The 21,921-nt window shown below is 37.4% G+C and overlaps 1 protein-coding gene across 9 annotated transcripts in view; it reads right to left on the bottom strand.

The window, feature by feature from the left end:
* Positions 1–4,709: 4,709 nt before the first annotated feature.
* LOC311290850 (uncharacterized protein) overlaps positions 4,710–21,921 on the bottom strand; it is a 43,585-nt gene continuing 26,373 nt past the window's right edge. For all 9 annotated transcript variants that reach the window (XM_084409564.1, XM_084409560.1, XM_084409562.1 and 6 more), the window contains 6 exons: positions 21,082–21,198; positions 20,819–20,971; positions 19,116–19,213; positions 18,921–19,034; positions 5,925–6,042; positions 4,710–5,573 (listed from right to left, as the gene is read on the bottom strand). In XM_084409564.1, the coding sequence (XP_084265690.1) occupies positions 5,412–5,573; positions 5,925–6,042; positions 18,921–19,034; positions 19,116–19,213; positions 20,819–20,971; positions 21,082–21,198 (762 nt within the window). In that variant the 3' untranslated portion in view covers positions 4,710–5,411. The remainder of the gene's footprint in view (positions 5,574–5,924; positions 6,043–18,920; positions 19,035–19,115; positions 19,214–20,818; positions 20,972–21,081; positions 21,199–21,921) is intronic.

Genomic DNA, 21,921 nt, shown 5'->3' on the forward strand with positions numbered 1-21,921 from the left:
GACGCTAATGGGGAACAAACGCCCATGCCGCTGAGGAGAATGCATGCCAGATTGGCTGCCTAAGCACAAGAAAATGATATCAAATGGCCTGAAAAGCCATTAAGGACTTTAAATTCCATAAAGGTTCATACCCGTATTCCACTGTTGATGACATTACTTACTACAGCCACTGCCCAAGCTACATGCCTCAATGAGGAAGTACAATCTTACCATTCACCTCACAAGGTCAAACGGAAGGACTTGACTCAGGGCAGACTTGCAATCATTATCCTAGGAAAGATTCCTTTAAGAAAATACGACCAGGGGCAAAAAAGGGATCCTGGCCTGTCACTTTCAGGAGGACCTAAACGTCGACCCCTAGAACCACCAGGGAGGCTAACTTTGTTCTATCTTAACCCTGTCAGGCTACAACCTGTCTGCTTAACAGGATCTCTACACTTCGCCTCTATCATTATTGCATAATGGCAGTATCCACAACACATCGTATTCCAGAGACAGGCGTCTTGGGGAGCAAGACTTCACATAACAACCCTCCAAGTGAGGGGAGTGACAGTGCTCATCCCAAAAGGGATGCTCATCCCGTAAAAATAGCTCTGGGGAAGCTAAGAACTCTGCCATAGTGACCCTCAATGAGGGTAGTACCTACCAAGCTCTACCAAAGCAAGTCTATCAGGGAGGCTCATAAGAATCTTTCAACCGGATACTACCTTGCTTTTAAAGAGGCCACAGGAAGGCCTATCGTTATCCAGCCATGGGGAGCGAAGAACTCTGTAAACCGACCCTCTCAAACGAGCGGAGTACTAAAGAAGCTCGACCACAAGGACAGCTCTGACATAGCTAGAGGAGTGGAGAACTCTGTATAGATACCCTCTCGACCGAGGGGAGTACTGGCCAAGCTCTGGAACCAGTTATCAAGGAGGCTCCTGAAGAGCACACCAACCTGATACTGATCTGCAGAGTTCTAAGGAGCCGTTAGTACTAACACATAACCAATTAAGGGTACTTAAAACAGCTCAACCTGAGGTCCGCTGATCAAGCCCCCAAAGAGGGCCAACAACTCAATAGCATATCTAAACTCTAGCAGCAAACGTCCCTAGAGGAGGCTGACACAAGGCCTCCCTACTTGGCATAACTCCTGTACATAGCACCAAGGAGCAAATACTCAGCATATCAACCCTCTAAACAAGGGGAGTACTTAAATATGTTATAAAGCAACGAGACTATCGAGGAGGCTATAAAGAAAGCTTACCACATGTGATAGAAATATTTTATGTATCAACATGAAATGTACAGAGAAATGCAGACTAAAGATGATCAGGTCAAAGGCCATATATACTTAACCAAAACGTGCTTAACACAGTAGAACTAACAGTCATATGATTAGCTTAGATCATTACAAACCAATCACCAGAACAATCACAGTGAAGAAGACTTGAGTGACATTGATTTTTACTCAACTGTATGATATAAATGTACATGTATCTTTCTATTCAGGAGACTCACTTGGTTGTTGTGGCCAGTGATCTCCCGGCCGTGAATAAAACGTAGTTATTATTTTTAACAACTGCAAGTTGTTTAAATTGTCCGTGGTGAAGAAGTCAGATTAAGTAGGTTGTATACGTTGTATACGTATTAAGAATTTCCACGACACACACAAGAACTGTCATAGGCATGTACTCGGGGCTTGCATGCAAAGCTCTAGGGAGCCGAATACTCTACAAAATGACCCTCTAAATGAGGGGAGACTCAACCTGAGCACATCAGGCGTTCAAAGGACACCTGTTACACAGCGCTCTAGGAAAGCAAAGCACTCTCTATGATGACCCTCAAAACGAGGGGAGTACAACTATGCTTGACCATACACACAAAACGGGACAAAACACCTCAGAGAGGAGGCCTATCCATACTCTTTGCTCCAAAGACTGTTTATTAAAGAGGCTCACTTTACTTAAGAGCCGTCTTTTCAATGACTGTCTGTGCGGAGCTCTGGAGAGCAGAGGCCTCAGCAGGATGACTCTCTAAAATGAGAGGAGGCCTAACAACACTTTGGCTTAAAAGACAGATAACCGAGGAGGCTCCTAAAGAGAGACTAGCACAGAGCTTTGCGAGCAGAAGCCTCAACAGAACAACTCTCTAATCAGTGTTTATCTTTAAAAACAGTATTCCAAAGTATCGACAACACTGTTGCCCAAAGCTCTGGAGAGTGGAGGCCTCAACAGAATGACTCGTTATAGTGAGAGGAAGCCTAACAACACTCAAACCCAAAACGAGTTAACAGAAGAATTTACCACACCATTATTACTCTCAGTGCAGCTCTAGCAATGACCTCAGCAGAATGACTCTCTTAAGAGAGAGGAGATCTGATCTATCCATACAGATAATGCCACTTAAGAGACTCACAGGTAAAAATACATAATTAGAGCTCTGGGGAGCAAGGGACTCAAGGGACCCTAGAGGCAGTTAACTGAGGAGGCTATTAGAGCCTACAACTCCAAGTACTGCCTAAGCACAGCACAGTAACTAAAAACTACTCTTGGGCAATCTAGGCTGAGGAGGCTCTAAAAAAAGCCTGCACCTTCAGTTATTGTGCGTGCGGAGCTCTAGATGGCGGGAGCCTCAGCAGAACGACTCTCCAAAAAGAGAGAAGGCTCATAATTAAAATGATCACAAGACAAAGTAGTCACATAACTAGGAAGTTGTCAGGAAATATAGGCTCTAAGGAGCTCCGGGGAGCTCCTGCAACAATAAAAAAATCTCTAAAAAGTGAAGCAGCCTAACAGTGCTCCACCTGAAGGCTAGCTAGATAGAGGAGGCTCAAAAGAGAACCTACAACTCAAAGCTACTTCTCCTCTTAAAACCTCTTAAAAATAGCTGTTAATCCTATTTAACATAGCTACTAACGAAGCCATGGGGAAAAGAGATCTCAGCAAAATTACTCTCATCCCTGAGAGGAGACCTAACAACGCTCACACCTGTTTACATGAAGAGTGGAAGCCTCATAAAGAATGACTCTCAAAGTGAGAGGAGGCCTACAACGCTAATTTAAAACCTATAAAACAACCTATAAAAAATGAGAGGGAAGATGTTATCTGCCTCTGCCGGTTCCAGGACACTGATCGCTTCTAGACTTGAACACTTCCCTCTCTTTCTTTTTCCTCAACTCACGACTCCTGCGTGACCTGCTCCTTGGTGGAGGAGGGGCCCGAGCAGCAATGCTGGCCTTCTGGCCCTCTTTCTACCCGATGCTGGCCAGGTTCACCCACAGGTCATATCTCCCTCTCCGTGGCCACCATCGCTGCCATCTATCTACCAATCGCGGCAGCAGTCTGTTTAGTGGGCCGGAGAGCCAGGTCTGTGGTGCGGCGTGCTTCAAACACAGGTCACGCTGAGGCGTTCCCCATTAGCGTCCTATAGGACACAGTAAAAGTTCCTATTCGAAAGGGAACTCATGTTTCCTTGTTTACCTTTTAATAAAATGTTTGGGCATATTGGTTCTGTATCTTAGTTTTTAAAGGCTCCTATTTTATTGTAAAAACGTGTCAATGGGTTAACGTGTATCTGTGACATTAAAAATCAAATTATTTATGTATCCACCTCTCATTGTGTGTGCATGTTATATGTCAATAAAAAAAGTACCTAGGTAATTGACATGACTTTCATGACGTTTTTTTTTTTTTTTTTTTTTACTTTTTTTTATGTAAAACACTAATAGAGGTTATGTGACCAGCCAGGTAGATAAAAAACTATTAATAAATATAAAACTATTAATAAAAACAAACCATTATTAAAAAGGTTTTACACAGCAATTTCAAAGTATGGTTCTTTATGGAACCTTATAAAATAGTTTTTGCTACTGTTACAAGTCAGAGAACCCTAATCTGAAATTCTAGTAGTGTAAAGTAGTCTTTAAAGTAGTCTTTGTTCTTGCCCAATCACAGAGAGGAGGGGCACCACCTTACCAACGATAATGCCTTTAGGAACATAAGATCAGATGAAGCAGAATTTAATATTGTACATCTATTTGCTTGGATCTAAAAAATATATATATATATACATTTAAAAAAAATCCAATTTGCTTAGCATGTGCACCCAGTAAAATCTACTTAACCTTACCAGTTACAGCTACAAGTCAATGCAGTTTTGCCAGTCACAATGATATGGACTGTTTCTTTGCAGTGGCAGGACCTGCAGATAAGCTTGTCGCATCATATACAAAAAGACTTGAGGTTGTAATTGCTACTAAAGAAAGGGCTGCAGTCATTGCACTGTCATCAAATGTATTAGAACCCTACAAATGTTAATAAACAACAGGGAAGCACATGTCATGTGAAACAAATGGTACAGATGTGTAGAGTATAAGTGACTGCCTCCCCAGAACCATCTTGATCTTGAATTGTTCCAACAGTCCTCAATAAGCATATCGATTTTTTTTTTTTTACACCATAGGCACTAGCATACTGGAATGATGAAGAACATTGTCAGTAAGTAAAATGTATAGAGTTGCACAAATATTTGCAGCTGTACTGATATTAATAATAGGACTCTATCATTATATTAATGATATTAATAAAAATAAATATTTCACACAGTTTAATTGAAGGCCACTAAATGTGTCTTAAATCTTTATTACCATTTAATAGCAAAAATCTTACTGCTTATGTGAAGGAAACAACAAAATGTGTGCATTTAAGAGTAAACCAGACAACATGGAAGGTCTCAGTAGTTTAATTCAACAAACATTCACTCTTTTTCCTCATATCACATTTATATATAGTATTGCACAACAGGGTAGTGTGACTGCAAAATAATATTACATATTGGCTCTACAGTTTTATACAAGTAAATCACACATAAACAATCAACCCTCAAAAGAAACCATGCTTCAATTCCAGTGTTTCTGCATTGCAATAATCTGATTCATAGTAAAATATATGTAAAGCTTCTCACATTGCTTGTCTCCTTACTTATAATGGCTGCTAAAAGTTATGCACATCTAGCATACCAATAAAACATTAACTCAATATTCTCTCTGCACACATACAACATGAAATAACTTAGAATGGTAAAACATAATAGCTAAAGTAAATTTAAGATTTCAGTGCATAGCCATAACATCAGATAAACAGTCTTATGTCATTCTGAGTACCTGCCAATGTACATGAGGTCTCTCCATTATAAATGCTGGTGTTAAAGTCTATTTTGTAACCAGTATGACCAGTAAGTTTCAGTTCAAGGTTGAAGAAAAACACAGTTCACCATTCTGCTTTACACCATTTGAGTGAGCAACTAAATAGACATTCTTGCACTGTTTATTTTATGCATTACAGAAAGTGGAATTGTTTGGATTGTGGGACTTCTTTTACTCTGCTTACAACAATTTGTGCAGATGTGATTCTGATGACAATTGTTCTCTAAAGAGACCAACTGAGGCACACAAAAACCAGCACATGAAGCATAAGAAGGTAGCCAATGAATATGTAGCGTGACTTTCCCCTGGATGTCAGTAGTTTAGAACAGCAGAATATGCTCCTTCCTTTGAGCCACCGCTGGCACAGGTGAACCCCACTCTTCATCTAAAAAACACCAGATTGCATCAAATTTAGGCACACTAGAAACTGATACTGAACATTACTACAGCACGGGAGTTCACTTGTAAGCAAACGTGTAGATTTATATTCAGGAAGTACAGCTGCAAAAAGTTAGTAAACCCTGTGGAATTACCTGGATTTCTGCAATGATTACTACTGATTTGTACTCTGTTTGTCTTTAATTGTGATTTAGATAAAGATCACTTTCTGACTACTCAAATGATACACAACCAAGGAAAACCAAAGAGTGAACGTTGGCAGGGCAGGCTGAAAAAAAGTTGATCACAAAAATCTTTTTTTATTGCATTTGTAGTTTTCATTGTTTGTATTCAGTACCTTGTGCAAGACCGTGTGCTGGCTTGGCCGAAGAATAAGATCTTTATACTGTTGCTCCTCTGTTTCCAGCTGAATACTAAAGTCCCTTTGAGCATTCCATGATTGTTTTGACTCCATGCTGAAACAAACACAAAAAACAATGAATTTCAAATTGTGTATAAAATACTAGCACAGCAAACCTACCTATAAAATGTTTAGATACAACTGCTATATAATATATAATTTATATATATAAAAATTTATAAATTATATATTGCATTATATATAATGCTGCCTGAATCATAATCATACACTGTTCGTTCGTTGGCCAGAGGAGAACTAACCCCCCCGACTGAGCCTGGTTTCTCCCAAGGTTTGTTTTCTTCATTCTGTCACCTGATAGAGTTTTGGTTCCTTGCCACTGTCGCCTTTGGGTTTTGGCTTGATTAGTTGGGGACATTTAATTTAATATTCAACAATATTATTGACACCATTATATGAGAACTGAACTGAGCTGGACGATGACATCGCGGTTTTCTCCAGAGCAGCTATATATATATATATATATATATATATAAATTAACTAAATTAATAACCTTTTTACAACAAAAATGAAACATCGCTGAGCTTAATTAAAGGGATACTCCACTTTTTTTGGAAATAGGCTCATTTTACAACTCCCCCAGAGTTAAACAGTTGAGTTTTACCGTTTTCGAATTCATTCAGCCGATCTCCGGGTCTCGCGGTACCACTTTTAGCATAGCTTAGCATAGATCATTGAATCGGACAGGACCATTAGCATCTCTCTCAAAAAAATGACCAAAGAGTTTCGATATTTTTCCTATTTAAAACTTGATTCTTCTGTTGTTACATCGTGTACTAAGACCGACGGAAAATGTAAAGATGCGATTTTCTAGGCTGATATGGCTAGGAACTATACTCTCATTCCTGCGTAATAATCAAGAAACTTTGCTGCCGTACCATGGGTGCAGCAGGCGTAATGATATGACGCAGCGCCTGAAAATAGGTCTAATAGGTTAGACAAACTTAGTCCAGGTCAAGTTAGAAGTTACCAAGCTGGGGACTATTTTCAGGCGCTCACATTGAGACATACATATATACAGTATGTTTAAATAGAGTCTGTATTTGTGATTCACACTTTTTATTTTCTCTTCATTCATTATATTCATTCTCCAAACACAGGTTTCAATAAACAACTGCATGAAGATTGCTAGAATACATCAGCAAGAAAAATTTTTTTTAATTGTGCAAAAAAGGAAAAATTTAATAATTGAAATAACACTGCCAAACAGTTATTCATCAGATACATTAAAGAGACCCTTATAATGCGTCTCCCCACCAGGTCATGCCTCAATAAATGTCAAGTATCTGCCCCACTTTCTCCATATGCCATTCCTTCATATGCCCAAACTTTGCCCAATTCTGTAACGCATTCTTGGAAAGATGGCGAACCTGGTGACCGCCAACTTCTCATAATAATTTGTCCCCCAATCATAATACTTTTTTTGAATCCATTCAGTTGTCTCTACATCAGGGCTTAGAAAAGATGGGTCTCCAAGGACATACAAACCTGGACAGAATGGAAAGCAACATGGATAAGTCGTAATCCCAAATTGACATTACTTCATAATTTCTTCATATTCTGGTCCAGTCTTCATCACTAATTGAGACATTTGAATCCTTGCTCCAGACTCTTTTAAGAGCAAAATGGAAACTATAACCTACTTTATCCATTAGCAATCTATACTGATGCCTCATGTCCTCTACCGCTAGTAAATGGTTCATTCTTGGAAGACAGTTTTTGAACATTCACCTTACCCCAAAGACAAGTCCTCTAGGGCTTTGAAACAAACAACTTAAAATTAGACTTCCTTTGTTGATCCCCAAGGGGAAATTAAGGTGTTACAGCAGCAACAGAAAAGACAGACAATAGACAAAAAAGATAGATCAATAATCTCAATAATCTGAATATCTATCAATTAACTAAACAACAGTATGTCATCTGCATGAATTTGTGAACTGTTCCCCCTACAGAAACCCCAGGAAAGCACTTGCTGTTATAGCTGCTGCAAGTGGTTCTAAAGCCAAGCAAAACAACAGAGGGGATAATGGAGAACCTTGCCAGGTCCCTCTTGCCAACGTAATTTAAGAGATCTGTCCATTGGTTTAGTAAGCATGTATAGTAACTTTATCCATAAAAAAAAAAAAAAACACTCCCAAAGCCAAAGGTTTTTATTGTCTCAAATAAATAACCCCATTCCAGTCAAAAGCTTTTTCCGCGTACAGTGAAATTGCTGCCACTGGTGAGTTCAAATCAGCCATTGCCCACATAATATTATCAAGTCTCCAAATATTATCCGCCCCAGTTCTCCCATGTATAAAACCCACCTGATCCCCATGAACTAAGTAAGTAATTACACTGTCCAGCCTGTTTGCCGGGATTTTAGATTTTACATCCACAGGTATCAAACAGATCGGACAATAGCGCTTACACTCAGTTGGATCTTTATCCTTTTTAAAGATAAGTGTAATTAACGCCTGTGACAGGGAAGGAATAACAATTATTCCTTCAGTAGACTGAACAGCAGGAATTAGCGCAGACATTTCTCTGTTTAATATAGTTTGCCAGAAGCTTGCCCGCTTTATTGCCAAATTCTAAATATTTTTGCCTCACCCTGAACTGTCCAAAATTCTGTCCACCTTCTTAGATAGTATATCATTATAACTATATTTCAATCGCGTTATAAACTCAAACCATCATGTGTAGTCTTTTTCATCATCTCGAATTTCAGATCTTTAATATAATAATTTATGATGCATACTGAATAATATAACCCCTTAAAGGATTATTTCTCTTCAGAACTAAAATGTCCTGATAATTTACTCACCCCCACGTCATCCAAAATGTTCATGTCTTTCTTAAGTCAAAAAGAAATTTGGGTTTTTGAGGAAAACATTCCAGGATTTTTCTACATATAGTGGACTTCAATACAACGGTTTGAAGGTCCAAATTGCAGTTTCAATGCAGCTTCAAAGGGGTTTACACAGGGTTCGTACAGACACTGTAAAAAGAAATTCCAGGACTTTCAACGACTTTTCAAGCACTACTTTTGGGGTTTTCAAGGACCACAATCAGAGATCGCACTTATCAAACAATATCTTTAGGATTTTTAAAGGATTTATTAAACTCAAATTACAGAAAACGTATCCAAAATACAACTTACAACGCATTTAATATATATATATATATATATATATTTTTAAATACAAGGTTTATAATGGCTATTATTGTTCAATAAATAATATTTTATATTATAATGTTGCCGTACTTGGTATCGAGTAAAGGTCTCATGGGGGTTTATTAGACTATTTAGTTTTAGACTTTATTAGTTAATTTTGCCTGAAAAGATTGTATTCGTTTTTTTTTTTTTTTTTTAAATGGTAATGAATGGCATTTCGTAAATATGGCTGTTTTTAAGGGTTTTCCAGGACTTCAATTTCAAAAACTCAAATTCAAGTACTTAAACCACCTTGTACTTGCACCCTGTTTACAGGATCCCAGCCGAGGAATAAGGGTTTTATCAAGCGAAACGATCGGTCATTTTCCAAAAATAAAATAAAAATATATATACTTTTTAACCACAAATGCTCGTCTTGCACTAGCTCTGCTATTCGCCATCATTACGTTATCATGTTGACCTTCAAACAGTTGTACCTCATTGAAGTCCACTATATGAAGATACCCCCTGGAATGTTTTCCTCAAAAACCATAATTTCTTTTCGACTGAAGAAAGGGGGTGAGTAAATCATCAGAACATTTTTATTCTGAAGTGAACTAATAATTTAGCACTGCCTTCAATGCTTCCCAAAGAGTTCCTGCAGAGGGCACAGTTGCCATATTTGTCTCTTAATATATTTTAATTTCAGGAATTTCAAGCAAGATCTGAAATAATGATGGAACCAATAGAGCAGGTAGAGAAAGAGACAAGAGATTTTGATATTAAATAATAATCAATTCTAGAGTCCATCTGATGAGAAGCAGAATAAAATGTATAATCTCTCCCATTCGGATTCAAAAGCCTCCAAATGTCTACTAATCCAAAAGCTTTGCACATATTTGTTAATTTTACACTAGCTTTGGACATATTACATCTAAAAGAACTACTCCGATCAAGCGAACACCAAATTCATATCCCTACCTAAAACAATATCGTATTGCCCAGTTGCATATAACATACCTTCCAAATTTACAAAGAAAGCTGGATCATCCCTATTTGGTGCATAAACATTTGCTAGTATGATATATTCTGCCCCAGCACTTCCCCCTGTGAAACAAGGATTCTCCCCTCTCAATCCTTCATTTGCTTAATACATTTAAATTGTAACTGTTTATTTAACAATATTATCACCCCCCCTTACCATTGCTTGTACCCTCCCTCACTATAGAATACTTCACCAACCCATCCACCCGTTAGCTTCTCTGCTTCCTTCTGTAACAGGTGAGTTTCTTGAAGAAACACATCACATTTTTTTCTTTTAATTCGATGACCTAACCCCTTGACATTCCATGTGGTAAGACGCAGTACTCTAGATAAATGCAGTACCAACTTTAAAAAAAGCAATAAAAGAAATTGCAATCCAAACCATACAGGTCCAAGGCTGCAAACAAACACACCATCGAAATGCTAATCGTCAGTCAGTCGGTACGCATACTATAACCTAATATGCAATAGCCTACTCAAATAAGTGACATAACCAATATTAATCAACTACTTGAAGCCGTAAAAACAAAACAAAAAACACCTCTTAATTTCACATAACTTTTCTTACCATCTAAAACAGCTCAAGTCGTAATAATGAAATAAAAAACAAACAAAAAAAATACATAGATCGAACATGAAGGATCACATATCCCAGATTTTCTTCAACAGTGTAAATATTCGCTGTCTTTTGACCCTTCATTCTCTGAACCCGGCTGCAGGGAGGAACTCTCGCTATCCTGAGGCAGTTCAGGCACCTGTGATCTCAAGTGTCTCCAGCATTCGAGTTTTTCGACTGTTTAGACATTTTGCTCATTCAGTTTTAATCAGAATACAATCTGACCGTGTTAGTAGGATAATTGTCTCAATGCGGCAATGTATTAAGCAGCCATCTTGCTTTCTTGTGTCACGTGATCCCAAATTAAGATATTTTTCATAAAATCTGAGATATTTTTGTCCCTCCATTGAAAGTTTTCACCCAAACCAGTTCAAAACATTCTTAAAGAGAGAAAAAAAAAAAATCCATATGAATCGAGTGGTTTAATCCAAGTCTTCTGAAGAGACATGATACCTTTAAATGATGAACAGGCTTTTATTCACATATAAACATTGATCAGAGAACACAAAATGAAGCTCAATCTTACTTGCTTGATGCACAAGATAAAACCTCAATGATTCTTGCGGAACATTAAATGTGCTGGTGTGACACGAGAATGAACCTCGCTGGTTTTTGTGGGTCCTTTTAACAAATTTAGGTGTTATATGTACATTCGCTGATCAATGTTTCAATCTGGTAGGCTAAGCCTCCCTATAGAGCTGCTCCAGCATGCTAAGCTTCTTATGCTGATTCATGCAAGACTGGGCTGGATGCTACAAGGCCCTGCCTACCTTTGTCCTGTGCAAGATGAGAGGAGATAGTAAGCATTCCCCGTTATGTTATCCATTGAAAACGAAGGAAACAAGAGATGTCCCTGTTCTAGCCATCTAACCAAGCTTCAGTACAGAGAAGCAAAAGGACCAGCAAAGTGCCCATTTTTGCAATGAGGCAATTAATTAACATAGGAGCAGTCAAGAGGCTCAGCCCAGATGAGGAGTTATAGCACTGAATAGCTAGAGCTACACCTACCACTTTCAATAAATTCTTCTTCCCACAAGCATTTTAGTCTTAACAGTCGTTGCAGTAATTTCCCTTATTACTGTATATATCAGGACTGCAATAACTGTCTGTTAAGTAAAACTGATTAAAACTGATAATCAAAAATGTCTTCAAATTTAAATATTGATTAGTTGAATAATATGCCACAGTGAGACAAATGGGAAAGACATGGCTCAAGTCACACACCCCTTGGAACGAGAATCACCTGAAACCACTGAGTCTAAAGAAAACAGACATATGTTGCGCATTCCCATCAGAGGAAGGTGAGCTCATTCTCCCAAACATCAGCGGATGCCACTTTTGCACAGCTGTACTGAGCTTCAGTCCCAAAGCACATTCACCTGTGACCTCCTTGGCCAGGTGCACACCACTGCATAGGCCACATTTTTAACCTAACAGTAAAAGTATCTTGGGGGCAAAGAACATATTTCCTATAGGAAGATGATCATAATCATATTCTGCTAATATTTGCAGATGCTTTTGTCTGTAAATTTAAAGAAATAAAAGGCAAGTGAGTATTTCCATTTTTCTGTCTTAAAGGCCATTGTAGCCCTGGTCAGATAGTTAAAAAAGAACTCGTGGGCAAGTGCCATTGCGCTTCGGGCGACCCGAGTTCGAGTCCCGGCTCGTGGACCTTTCCCGGGTGCTATTTTTTTTATTAAATAAATACATGCAAAGCACTGTGATCAGAGCAGATTAAACGGTTCTCAGTAAATGCTGCTCATCTCTGCAAGCGCTAAGAATTTGAGTCACTTACAGTATGCATTTGAAAAATTCCCAAAATCTTTCCAAACTTGTAATGAGAAGTTTTTACAATCTTGTTATCTAACAAAAGAGAACATTTAATCGTGTTTGAAATAACTTCCTTTTGTGATCTGACGTGGATTCACATAACAGAATGAGGCAGAATATTATTTTATAGTCAGGGGTGCACAACTGTTTTGGTCTGGTTCTCAAGGGAGGACCTGGAGATACTGCTTGGTACTCACACTTTATGCAGCACACTTATCCTACAAGCTGTCATCATCACTTTCCTCCTGACTGCTCTCCTCACTATCTTCTTTTCTTTTCTTGTTTTTATTTTATTTTATTAACATTAATGCCACAGGAATATTAGGCTGCTGTCACTTTAAGACTGAATGCATGGACTGAATATACTGACACACATCCGGTTTCTTTCTCAACTGTGCACTTTATTGTGTGTAATACACACGCATCCCACAACACTAATCCTACCCAAACGTATAATACATACGTACCCCAAACCACTACTAAACCTACCCATGCGTATCATATGCACGTAAAACTAATTTTAGCGCATAAATTGCACGATAAACACAATGCGTGCTATAGAGACGCATTTAGTGTGACAGGCTTGCACCACGAATTAAGATTTCCTTCCCATGAATTTAAGAATTCGTTCTCTCATTTAGGCTAAATCATGGCCACAAATAAAATTTGTTCTTTGGCCACGTTGTTGAAGTAATTAATTCTCTCGTTTTATTAAAACAAGGGAACTAATTATTACAACATGGTCATGGACGATTTACTAAACCAGGTAGGCAAATTATTACATAGTTAATTGTGTGTTCGCTTTAATTAAAATGAGGAAACAAATTATTAAAACATGGTGGTGCTCAGTGGGAGTAATGAATTGTTAATTCGTTATGCAATCATCATATCAGTGCAACTAAAAATAACCTATATAGCCATAGCCAACACACAAATATTATTTATGGCCATGATAATCCAGATGTGTTTTGTGGAGATCTTTATGCACTTCATCTTGTTTCTATTTATTTTTATGTGCCTGTTTTGCAATGGCAGTTATGTTCACGTAAATAAAAATAACGAAAATCTAATATGCTTTTTCAGTTATTGCATTTTATAGGCAAGTTTGCTGAAGGGCAATGTCATGTTTTTTTAATTGATAAAGTTAATTTAATGCATTTAAATGAATAAAAAGTACAGACTGTCACAGAATGTCATATCATAACTGCTATTTATAATCCTACTATTGATACATTATTTCAGGAAATCCAAAACAAACATAAATCAATTAGCCTACTACAGAAATGCAAAATGTAAAATGTTCTATTAAAGAAAAGATAGAAAATAAATATTTGTGTGTGCTGTAAAAATGAAATCGGAATCGGCTAAAATCTGTATCGGCAGGTCCAACTCAATGAAAAATCTGAAATCGGAATCGGCCAAGAAAATTGTAATCGGTGCATCTCTACTGTTTACTTACAGATGGTGGACAACCAAAATGCCTATTACCGCCGCGCCAGCTGCCGCGGCGAAATCACCGCGGCGAAAATAAACCAGCCGCATTTCAAAGTCGTTCCCGAAATGACCGCCAGGTGGCGCAAAGGGACATTGTGCAAAACAGCAGCAATTGCCGCATTTTAAAATGTAAGTGGGTTAAATATAAAACCCTAAGCCTAATAGGCATATTTTTCATATATATAAATAGGCCTATTAGGCTACAACAGAATAGAACCAAAGATAGAATAAATTTTAGAACTGAAAAAATAGAATCAAAAGTTAAAAATAGAGACGATATTAGGAGCAATGACGCGGAATATTTTTACTATTCTATTGAGGAATTAGATAAATGAAGAGCTCTCGTGAGCGATACAATTGCATAGTAATTTATAGTGATTTCAAAAGCAGTCCTTAAAAAAAAAATACATGGAGTAGTGTGGCATAATTTTTGAGAGATTACTCGGAACGCGTTTTAGTTAAGATCCTGGTTTCAATGCCCTTAATGTATATAGGCTAGGCTACTGCTTTAAAAAAATGTCACAACGCGTTTTGAGATTGTTTTGAATTAAACATTGAAGTTTAAAATGTAGTGTTTTGGCACACCAGGCCGAGTGGCGTTACGCATTGTTCAAAAATCAGGTTTTATTCTGGCATGTTGAACTGGCGTTAGATTTATTTATTTTTTTGATTTATTAGATTTAGATTTTAGATTTCGTTAGATTTATTTTTCTCATAACAGCTAAAATAACTAATACATGCCTTGTCTTAATATGACCTACTTAATATAGGCAATAGGCATATAATAGCCTATATAATAAATTAGCAAAACTTGGCCACTAAATATTTCATTTTCAATTATTTTAATTATCACAATTAAAGTTTTAATTTTATTAAATTGAACAAGCGCAACAATCAGCATTTAATCAAATATTCTAAAAGATGTATTATTAATAATAATGTTATTTCAACATAATATTTCGTTTTTTCGACATGTGTGCGTGCAACAAGCAAGATGTGTAAATCCGGTGATGCGTGCATTGATTTTTATCAATAAACTAGTGTTTTCTGACAGTGTCGACTGCAAAGATGAAGTTGACGATCGCCATATTTGTAGTGAACGCACCTAGAGAGAGATGCACATATAGACATAATCAGAGAGTAGCCTTTTTCTTTTCGTTTTGAATTATTTCGTTTGAAGACATTTCAAGCTTTGTGTATTTGATGTATTTATCATGTCTGTGTGAGGCATACGCTGAGTTTCGTTAAGTTAGGAGGATGAGATGCGCTCCAGCTGACGTGCAATGCAAGTGACCGCGCGGGCGCCTCCATGATTAGTGTCTGTTATATTTGCTTCTCTTACTTATTTAAATCCAGGCAGTATAGTAGGCCTATAGACTTTTTTTTTTAGAATAGAATTTTGCTGTGCACTTGCATATTAGTGTCAGCTGGGAAGGAAATATAGAGACCAGACCTCTTGGAACTTTAACTGAATACATAGCGTTGGTAAAGCATACTGAAATTACATCCCTACAAATTTATTAGGCCCTACTGAAAATAAATGTATCGAATTTAGCAAAGTAGTGTATCGCAAAGTAGCCTAAATGTTAAGACTGTAAGCCCTTTGCTTTTTTACGTAGCCTATAAAGGACTCTTATAGCCGACTTTGTGTTAATTTAATTTGTAGAGGATTTTTTTTTTAACTCAAACATTAACAAAATTATTGTAATTTTTTTGGCACACCACGACGAGTGGCGCTATGCATTGTTATAAAGCCAGGTTTTATTCTGGCATGTTGAATAGTGTTGGACAAACGCGGCGGCGCGTTCATTTGAATGAAGAGCGTTTGAGCGAACACACACTGGAACGTTAGGCCATGTCGCAACGAGTGAATCGTGGCCGAGTGGTTGAACTTACGTTACGATCATTTAGATGACACGGGTTCGAATCCCGAACTAACTTGGACTACTGATAATACTATTTTTATATTAGCCTATTAATGCATTAATGCGTTTAAACGACAAACAAAATCAGAACCAGTATTCTGTTGCGTTCATGGTTCCAGTGGCAGTAATGCATCCACGGCTTTTCAAAATGTCACAAAGCGTTTTGAGATTGTTTTGAATGAAATATTGAAGTTTATAATTAAGTGTTTTGGCACACCACGAAGAGTGGCAAACTCTTTGTTTTGTTTTGCAAACTCAGCTAGCCTGTGGGGGGTTTGGAGAAGGCAATAGTTGCTTTATCGTGGGGGTGCAGGACAGAGGTGTTAATGTTCCGTCTTTCATATGGAGAGTGTCGGAGCCAGCCTGATGAGCAGGCAAAGGCTAAATTCTTTTAAGGATTAATCTCAAAATCTCCAAAAGTCCATAGCCTATGTACAGTAGGCCCTATATCTTATTAAATTATATATTGTAGTTTTATTGATTGTATTTAAAGGTTTTCCACACACAATTTCAATTTAGCAGATACAGAGCTCTTTAATTTGCGACCCACCTCGTTTTATTGTAAGGTGAATTCAGCAAGGCATGTTGTATCTTTGAAGGAACAAAAGCTATTTGTTACTGCCACTGAAACCATGAACGCAACAGAATACTGGTTCTGATTTTATTGTTTGTCGTTTAAACGCATTAATAGGCTAATATAAAAATATCAGTAGTCCAAGTTAGTTCGGGATTCGAACCCGTATCATCTAAATGACCGTTACGTAAGTTCAACCACTCGGCCACGATTCACTCGTTGCGACATGGCCTAACGTTCCAGTGTGTGTTCTTCATTTTCTGGTGCAATCGGCTGACAGTCTTCCTTCATCAGATGTGTCGTCTTTGCAGCGGCACAACTGGAATGTTGCAAATTTATGTTGTAATGTACAATTGATAACAAGACGATTGACTTTAATAAACAGATGCATATTTAAGCATCAAGAACGGAAAAACATAAACACTGTCAGCTACACTGAGATTCGATCTCAGATCGTTTGAAGCTCCGAGAGGCTATTGTTAATGCTTTGACCACAGAGCTATCGTCTGAATAGCCTAGGTCTACTACCGTTTGTTCGGGATTTGAACCGATTTGAATTCGGCCACGAATTTGTTTTGTTTTATTTTGTTTTAAATGTATTTTTACATATTTTGCTTTCGTTAATGTTAACCAATTCTGTTGTAGCATAATAGGCCTATATTTTTTCCCTAAAAGTTTGTTTTATTCTCTGCTTTGTTTGTTTATATTTTTACATATTCAATCAGTCTCATTTTTGTTCAAATAATGAAAAACGTTTTTTTTTTTTTTACAAGATCTTGCGCCATGTTTCTTTTTTTTCAAATTTTTTTTTTTAAATAAACAGATAGGAAACTTACCTTTTAAAATGCCGCAGTTGCTGCTGTTTTGCCCTGTCACTTGCGCCACCCGGTATAGCCTAGTCATTTCGCGAACGACTTTGAAATTCGACTGGTTTATTTTTGCTGCGGCAGTAGGCTAATAGGCATTGTGGTTGATTATTTATTAAATAATTCAATTGATAATCATAACAACATGTAAGCCTATTTAATTCTGAATATAACAAAGAATGCTTAAACCGACTAACATCGGTTAGTAACTGCAAGTCCTGAAAATGTTTTAATTTTATGTAAGTAAATGACAAGTAACCTATTGACATAGCCTTTCTAAATTATAGAAAAACTGGGCACACAATTTTAACGTGTCTACTTTGTTTAAATTTAATGAATTTGAATTCGTTTAACCACAATATTTATCTTGAATTTATCTGTGGCCTCTCAACTCAAGATTACTGCCGCGGCAGATTACGTCATAAAGAGAATAAACTGACACTTTTCAAAGTCTGTGATTACAGCGCCACTCAGCGGTAAAAGGCAGCAAATACAAATCCCAATTTTGCCGCCGCGGGAACGGCGGCGGTAAAAGTCTCATTCTGGTTGTCCACCATCTGTATGACATTACCAAAATAATACTGTCGAGGCGGGTATTTTGACCATTTTGTGTGTATGTGTCGTTTGAATGTGTAAATTAGCAAGACAAAACACGTCCAAATGATAAACTTTCACTCTATGATGGTTAAACTTAGTAGTTAATCCGCAAATCACATGCGTGCCGAACCGTGGGGCCTGGTCCGTACGGATCATGCATCAACTGCGATCCGTTGCACCTCTAATAATTAATGAACACACTTATCATCATGATTGCTATCTTACCAGAGAAGGAGGAAAAAACCTACTCCAGTAAGTAAACGTGTCCCTGTCCCCAAAAATGTTGGTACTCAAAAGCGCTTCCCTCCATGTTTTCTGGTGAGCATCATTTATTTTTACCACGCATGCACACCCGTTATGTGCACCCCCCTGTTTATAGTATTCTATACAATGATAAAGGCTATGTCGATTAGCAATGCATTATATATACAACGATAACTGGATGCCTTTGTCCATATCCGGGATTTCCTGGAATGTCATAAGTTTTATGAATGTATGAGTCTCACTTGTGAATTCTTAGTCTCAACCTCTGTCGCACCAGTGCTACGTGCAAAAAAGGTTAAAGTACAGCCCTGACATGATAAAAACTGTACGACTTACTAAGAATGTTTTCCATACATGACTTATTATTATATGCCAAATTATATAACCAAAATATAGAAATCAGTACAATTCGTACTTGTTTTCTTAAAAGTGGTAAGAGTGTTACGTAGGCATTACACTCTTACTTCCACAAAGTAATCTGAAACAGTTTTGAGAATAACAAATTCCATGCACTCAGTGTCAAACACTAAAAAAACAAAACAAAACAAAAACAGCTTTTCTCTTGTACCTCACAACTCTCTGTTCGGTCAACCGCATGGCTTCCTCTGCAGCCTCTCTCCTTGATCTCTCCTCTTCCAATCTAGAGTTTAACTGAGACAGATGAAACTCTGCCTCAGCTAGCCTGGACAAAACATTTAAAAGCGTATTACAAAAAAATCTAACAACATGAGTCATCTACAAACATTGTCTGTCTCAAACAAACCTCATCCTGAGGTCTCCACTGTCTGATCCATCTGGGTTGAAATTTGCACGGATTGGTTCCTGAGGGGCTCCTGGTGGAACTTCTGCATAGACTGCACCCTGTTGAGAAATTAACAGAAATTACATCTTTTAAAGACTTTAAAGACATTCTCATTTTATTTCAAGGCCCTATATAGTATATATTCCACTTACTAGAGTAGACATGAACAGTTTAGAATTTTATAGTAAATACAAAGTTCTGGCATGAGACTCGCTTTCAGAAACCCTCCACCTTCCCCAGCTCCACCTGTATAGATCTGCTACGGGAGTTATTCCATGTTTGTTTTATGTGCAGCCCCAGCATGTGTTACATGCTCACAGCAATGTCTGTGAATGTATTGGCAGTAGCAAGTCTCTGTGCTCTGTGCAGATCTATTCCTCCAAGACCAAATACATTAACATTAGGGGCTTTCGCACCGGAGGAACCATTTCATAGTTTCTAGAACTATTGTCAAAAGTACCCAGATGTCGGCACGTTCGCAATGCAGGAACTAGGAACGATTTTAGTTCTAGGAACTCTTTTGGAGGAACTCATTTAGCTCCTACTTCAAAGTAGGGTCTAAACCAGCACAATAGGAACTATTAGTGACGTTAGTGTTCACTGATTGGCCGAACGCAAGCAAAACACCAGCACTCGTCATTTTTAAAAAAGCTATGTAAACACACAGATTATAGCCTATATGTTTACTCCAGAACCACTCACGTTTGAACCATCTGTCCAAATATCAGCAAACTAACATTAACATTGTACATATTGTGTTGCCAGAAGGCATAACTGTGCAGGAAGTACTTATACACGGAGCCTTCTAACTTGCCATAAAAAAAAAAAACTTATCAACTATCAGCTAATGCTACAATTTCCAATGACCTCACATCAAAGATAAAATTGTGTATGGTAACTACCAGTGACACTGTAAGGACCAGTTTTGTTTATTCACTTTTAACCAACAACCTAGTGACAAAAAATATGCAAGTTTAAATGTCAAGGCACTAGAACTTTACTAGATATACTGGAAGTTACACTTTATCTCAGGCAGAGCAGGTACTATGAGAATATGTATCGAAAGTGTAATTACTTTAAGTCGGCATAAAACAAATGTTGCGATAGTCTTTTCTTCCCTCTTGTGATATAACAAGAAACAAGCGCTCAGCCATCTTTAGAATTTTGTGTTTGAACTTTAGTTTTTGCAGAAAGTTTAATTAAAGTTATCATGAGCATTGCAATGTTTGAAGCGGATGTCATAACATATGTCAGTAGACTGGGAAGATTTCAAAAGCGCACGGTTCATTAATAAATCCGTAAGATCTTACCTACAAGCAACGGCTTTTCGACAACAAAGAAAAATGTAGGGCTGGACCTGATTTTGTCCATCAAGAATTGATGTGAACACGTTATCAGACAAGAGAAGAGATGTCGTTGCAAGAGGGAGGGAACGTTATTTTGATTAAAGATTATGAAGGCGAATTAATAAAAAATAAATAAAAATATGTGCACAGATAAATAATTTATGATAAATCCAAATAATAATTGTTAATTTCATGGTCATTTTAAGCTTGTCTGTGATTGAAGAATATATTTTATAATTTATAAAAAAACATTGTTCTTTGTAGCCGATATTTTACAGTATTTTAGATCAACATTTACAGAAAGACACATTTAATCACCTGTGTGGGTGAATACTGGTTTTGAAATTGTCTCTCCAGCCAATGGCAGCGATTCTGGAGCTCACTAACAGTCTGCTGTGTCTCTCTGAGCGTCTTGGAAACGGTGCTCAATTGGGTCGACACCTCTTCCTTTTCCTCAATTGCCTGTTGCAACTAGTACACATACATGGATAATAATACATGCACATATATTAGGAAAAAAATTCATGGCAATAAATATAAGACATTATTTAGTTTTTCAGAGGTAACATTTGGATGCATACCTTGATGTTGAGTTGTTGGAGTCCAGATTCTCTTTGCTGGATCTCTAGCTGATAGTGATGCAGATTGCTATGCAACTGTTCTGGAGACACATCTTTACCCTGCAAAGTCATGGACTCCTGCAGATACACAGAAACATTTAAACTTATGTTTCTGAGTATTCTGAAAAACAAGTGTCATGAAATACTAAAACAAGTTTTCCAAGATACTACCTGAAATGTGTATCAATGTTTTTTGAGTGCTATAACCAAATTAGTCAGAGCCTCCCTGAAAAAATGTTGCTGCATCCCAAAAACCTAAACTATGCCCTAAAATTATGTACTCTTTTTGTGGAGGAAAAGTACATTCTTTTAAGTGTGTTGCAGAAGAATAGGCAAGTTTTGGGACATACTACCACATCATACTTGCATTTTAACAGAGTGCTTTGTTGCCTAGTTATGTGTATCATGTCACTGTAAACTTGCCTGTGATTCATTCTGTCAAGGTTAACGTCCTTATATACAATTTCCATCAGGTTAGATATTGATTATTAATCACTCAAACCCCTTTATATAAACCTCTCTACTTAAATCATTAGAAATGTTCTTTCTCGGAACTGAACACTTGCCAATACCCTTTCTAAAAGCATCTAGTCCATTGTTCTGTAACTTTTTCCGAGCTAGACAAAAATAAAGGATTTCCTGCATCAATGTCTAAACTTCTCTGTCCTTAGACATTAACGTGTTTTAAAATATCTAGATGTTGCAGAGAAAAAGAGTATTCTAAGCTTGTGTTTGTCAAGAACAGTACGTCAAACTTTTCAGACACAAATTTGAACTATTTTCTTATTCCTGAACTCAGTA

The sequence above is a fragment of the Rutilus rutilus genome (assembly GCF_951802725.1).
Source record: "Rutilus rutilus genome assembly, chromosome: 5".
Classification (NCBI taxonomy): domain Eukaryota; kingdom Metazoa; phylum Chordata; class Actinopteri; order Cypriniformes; family Leuciscidae; genus Rutilus; species Rutilus rutilus.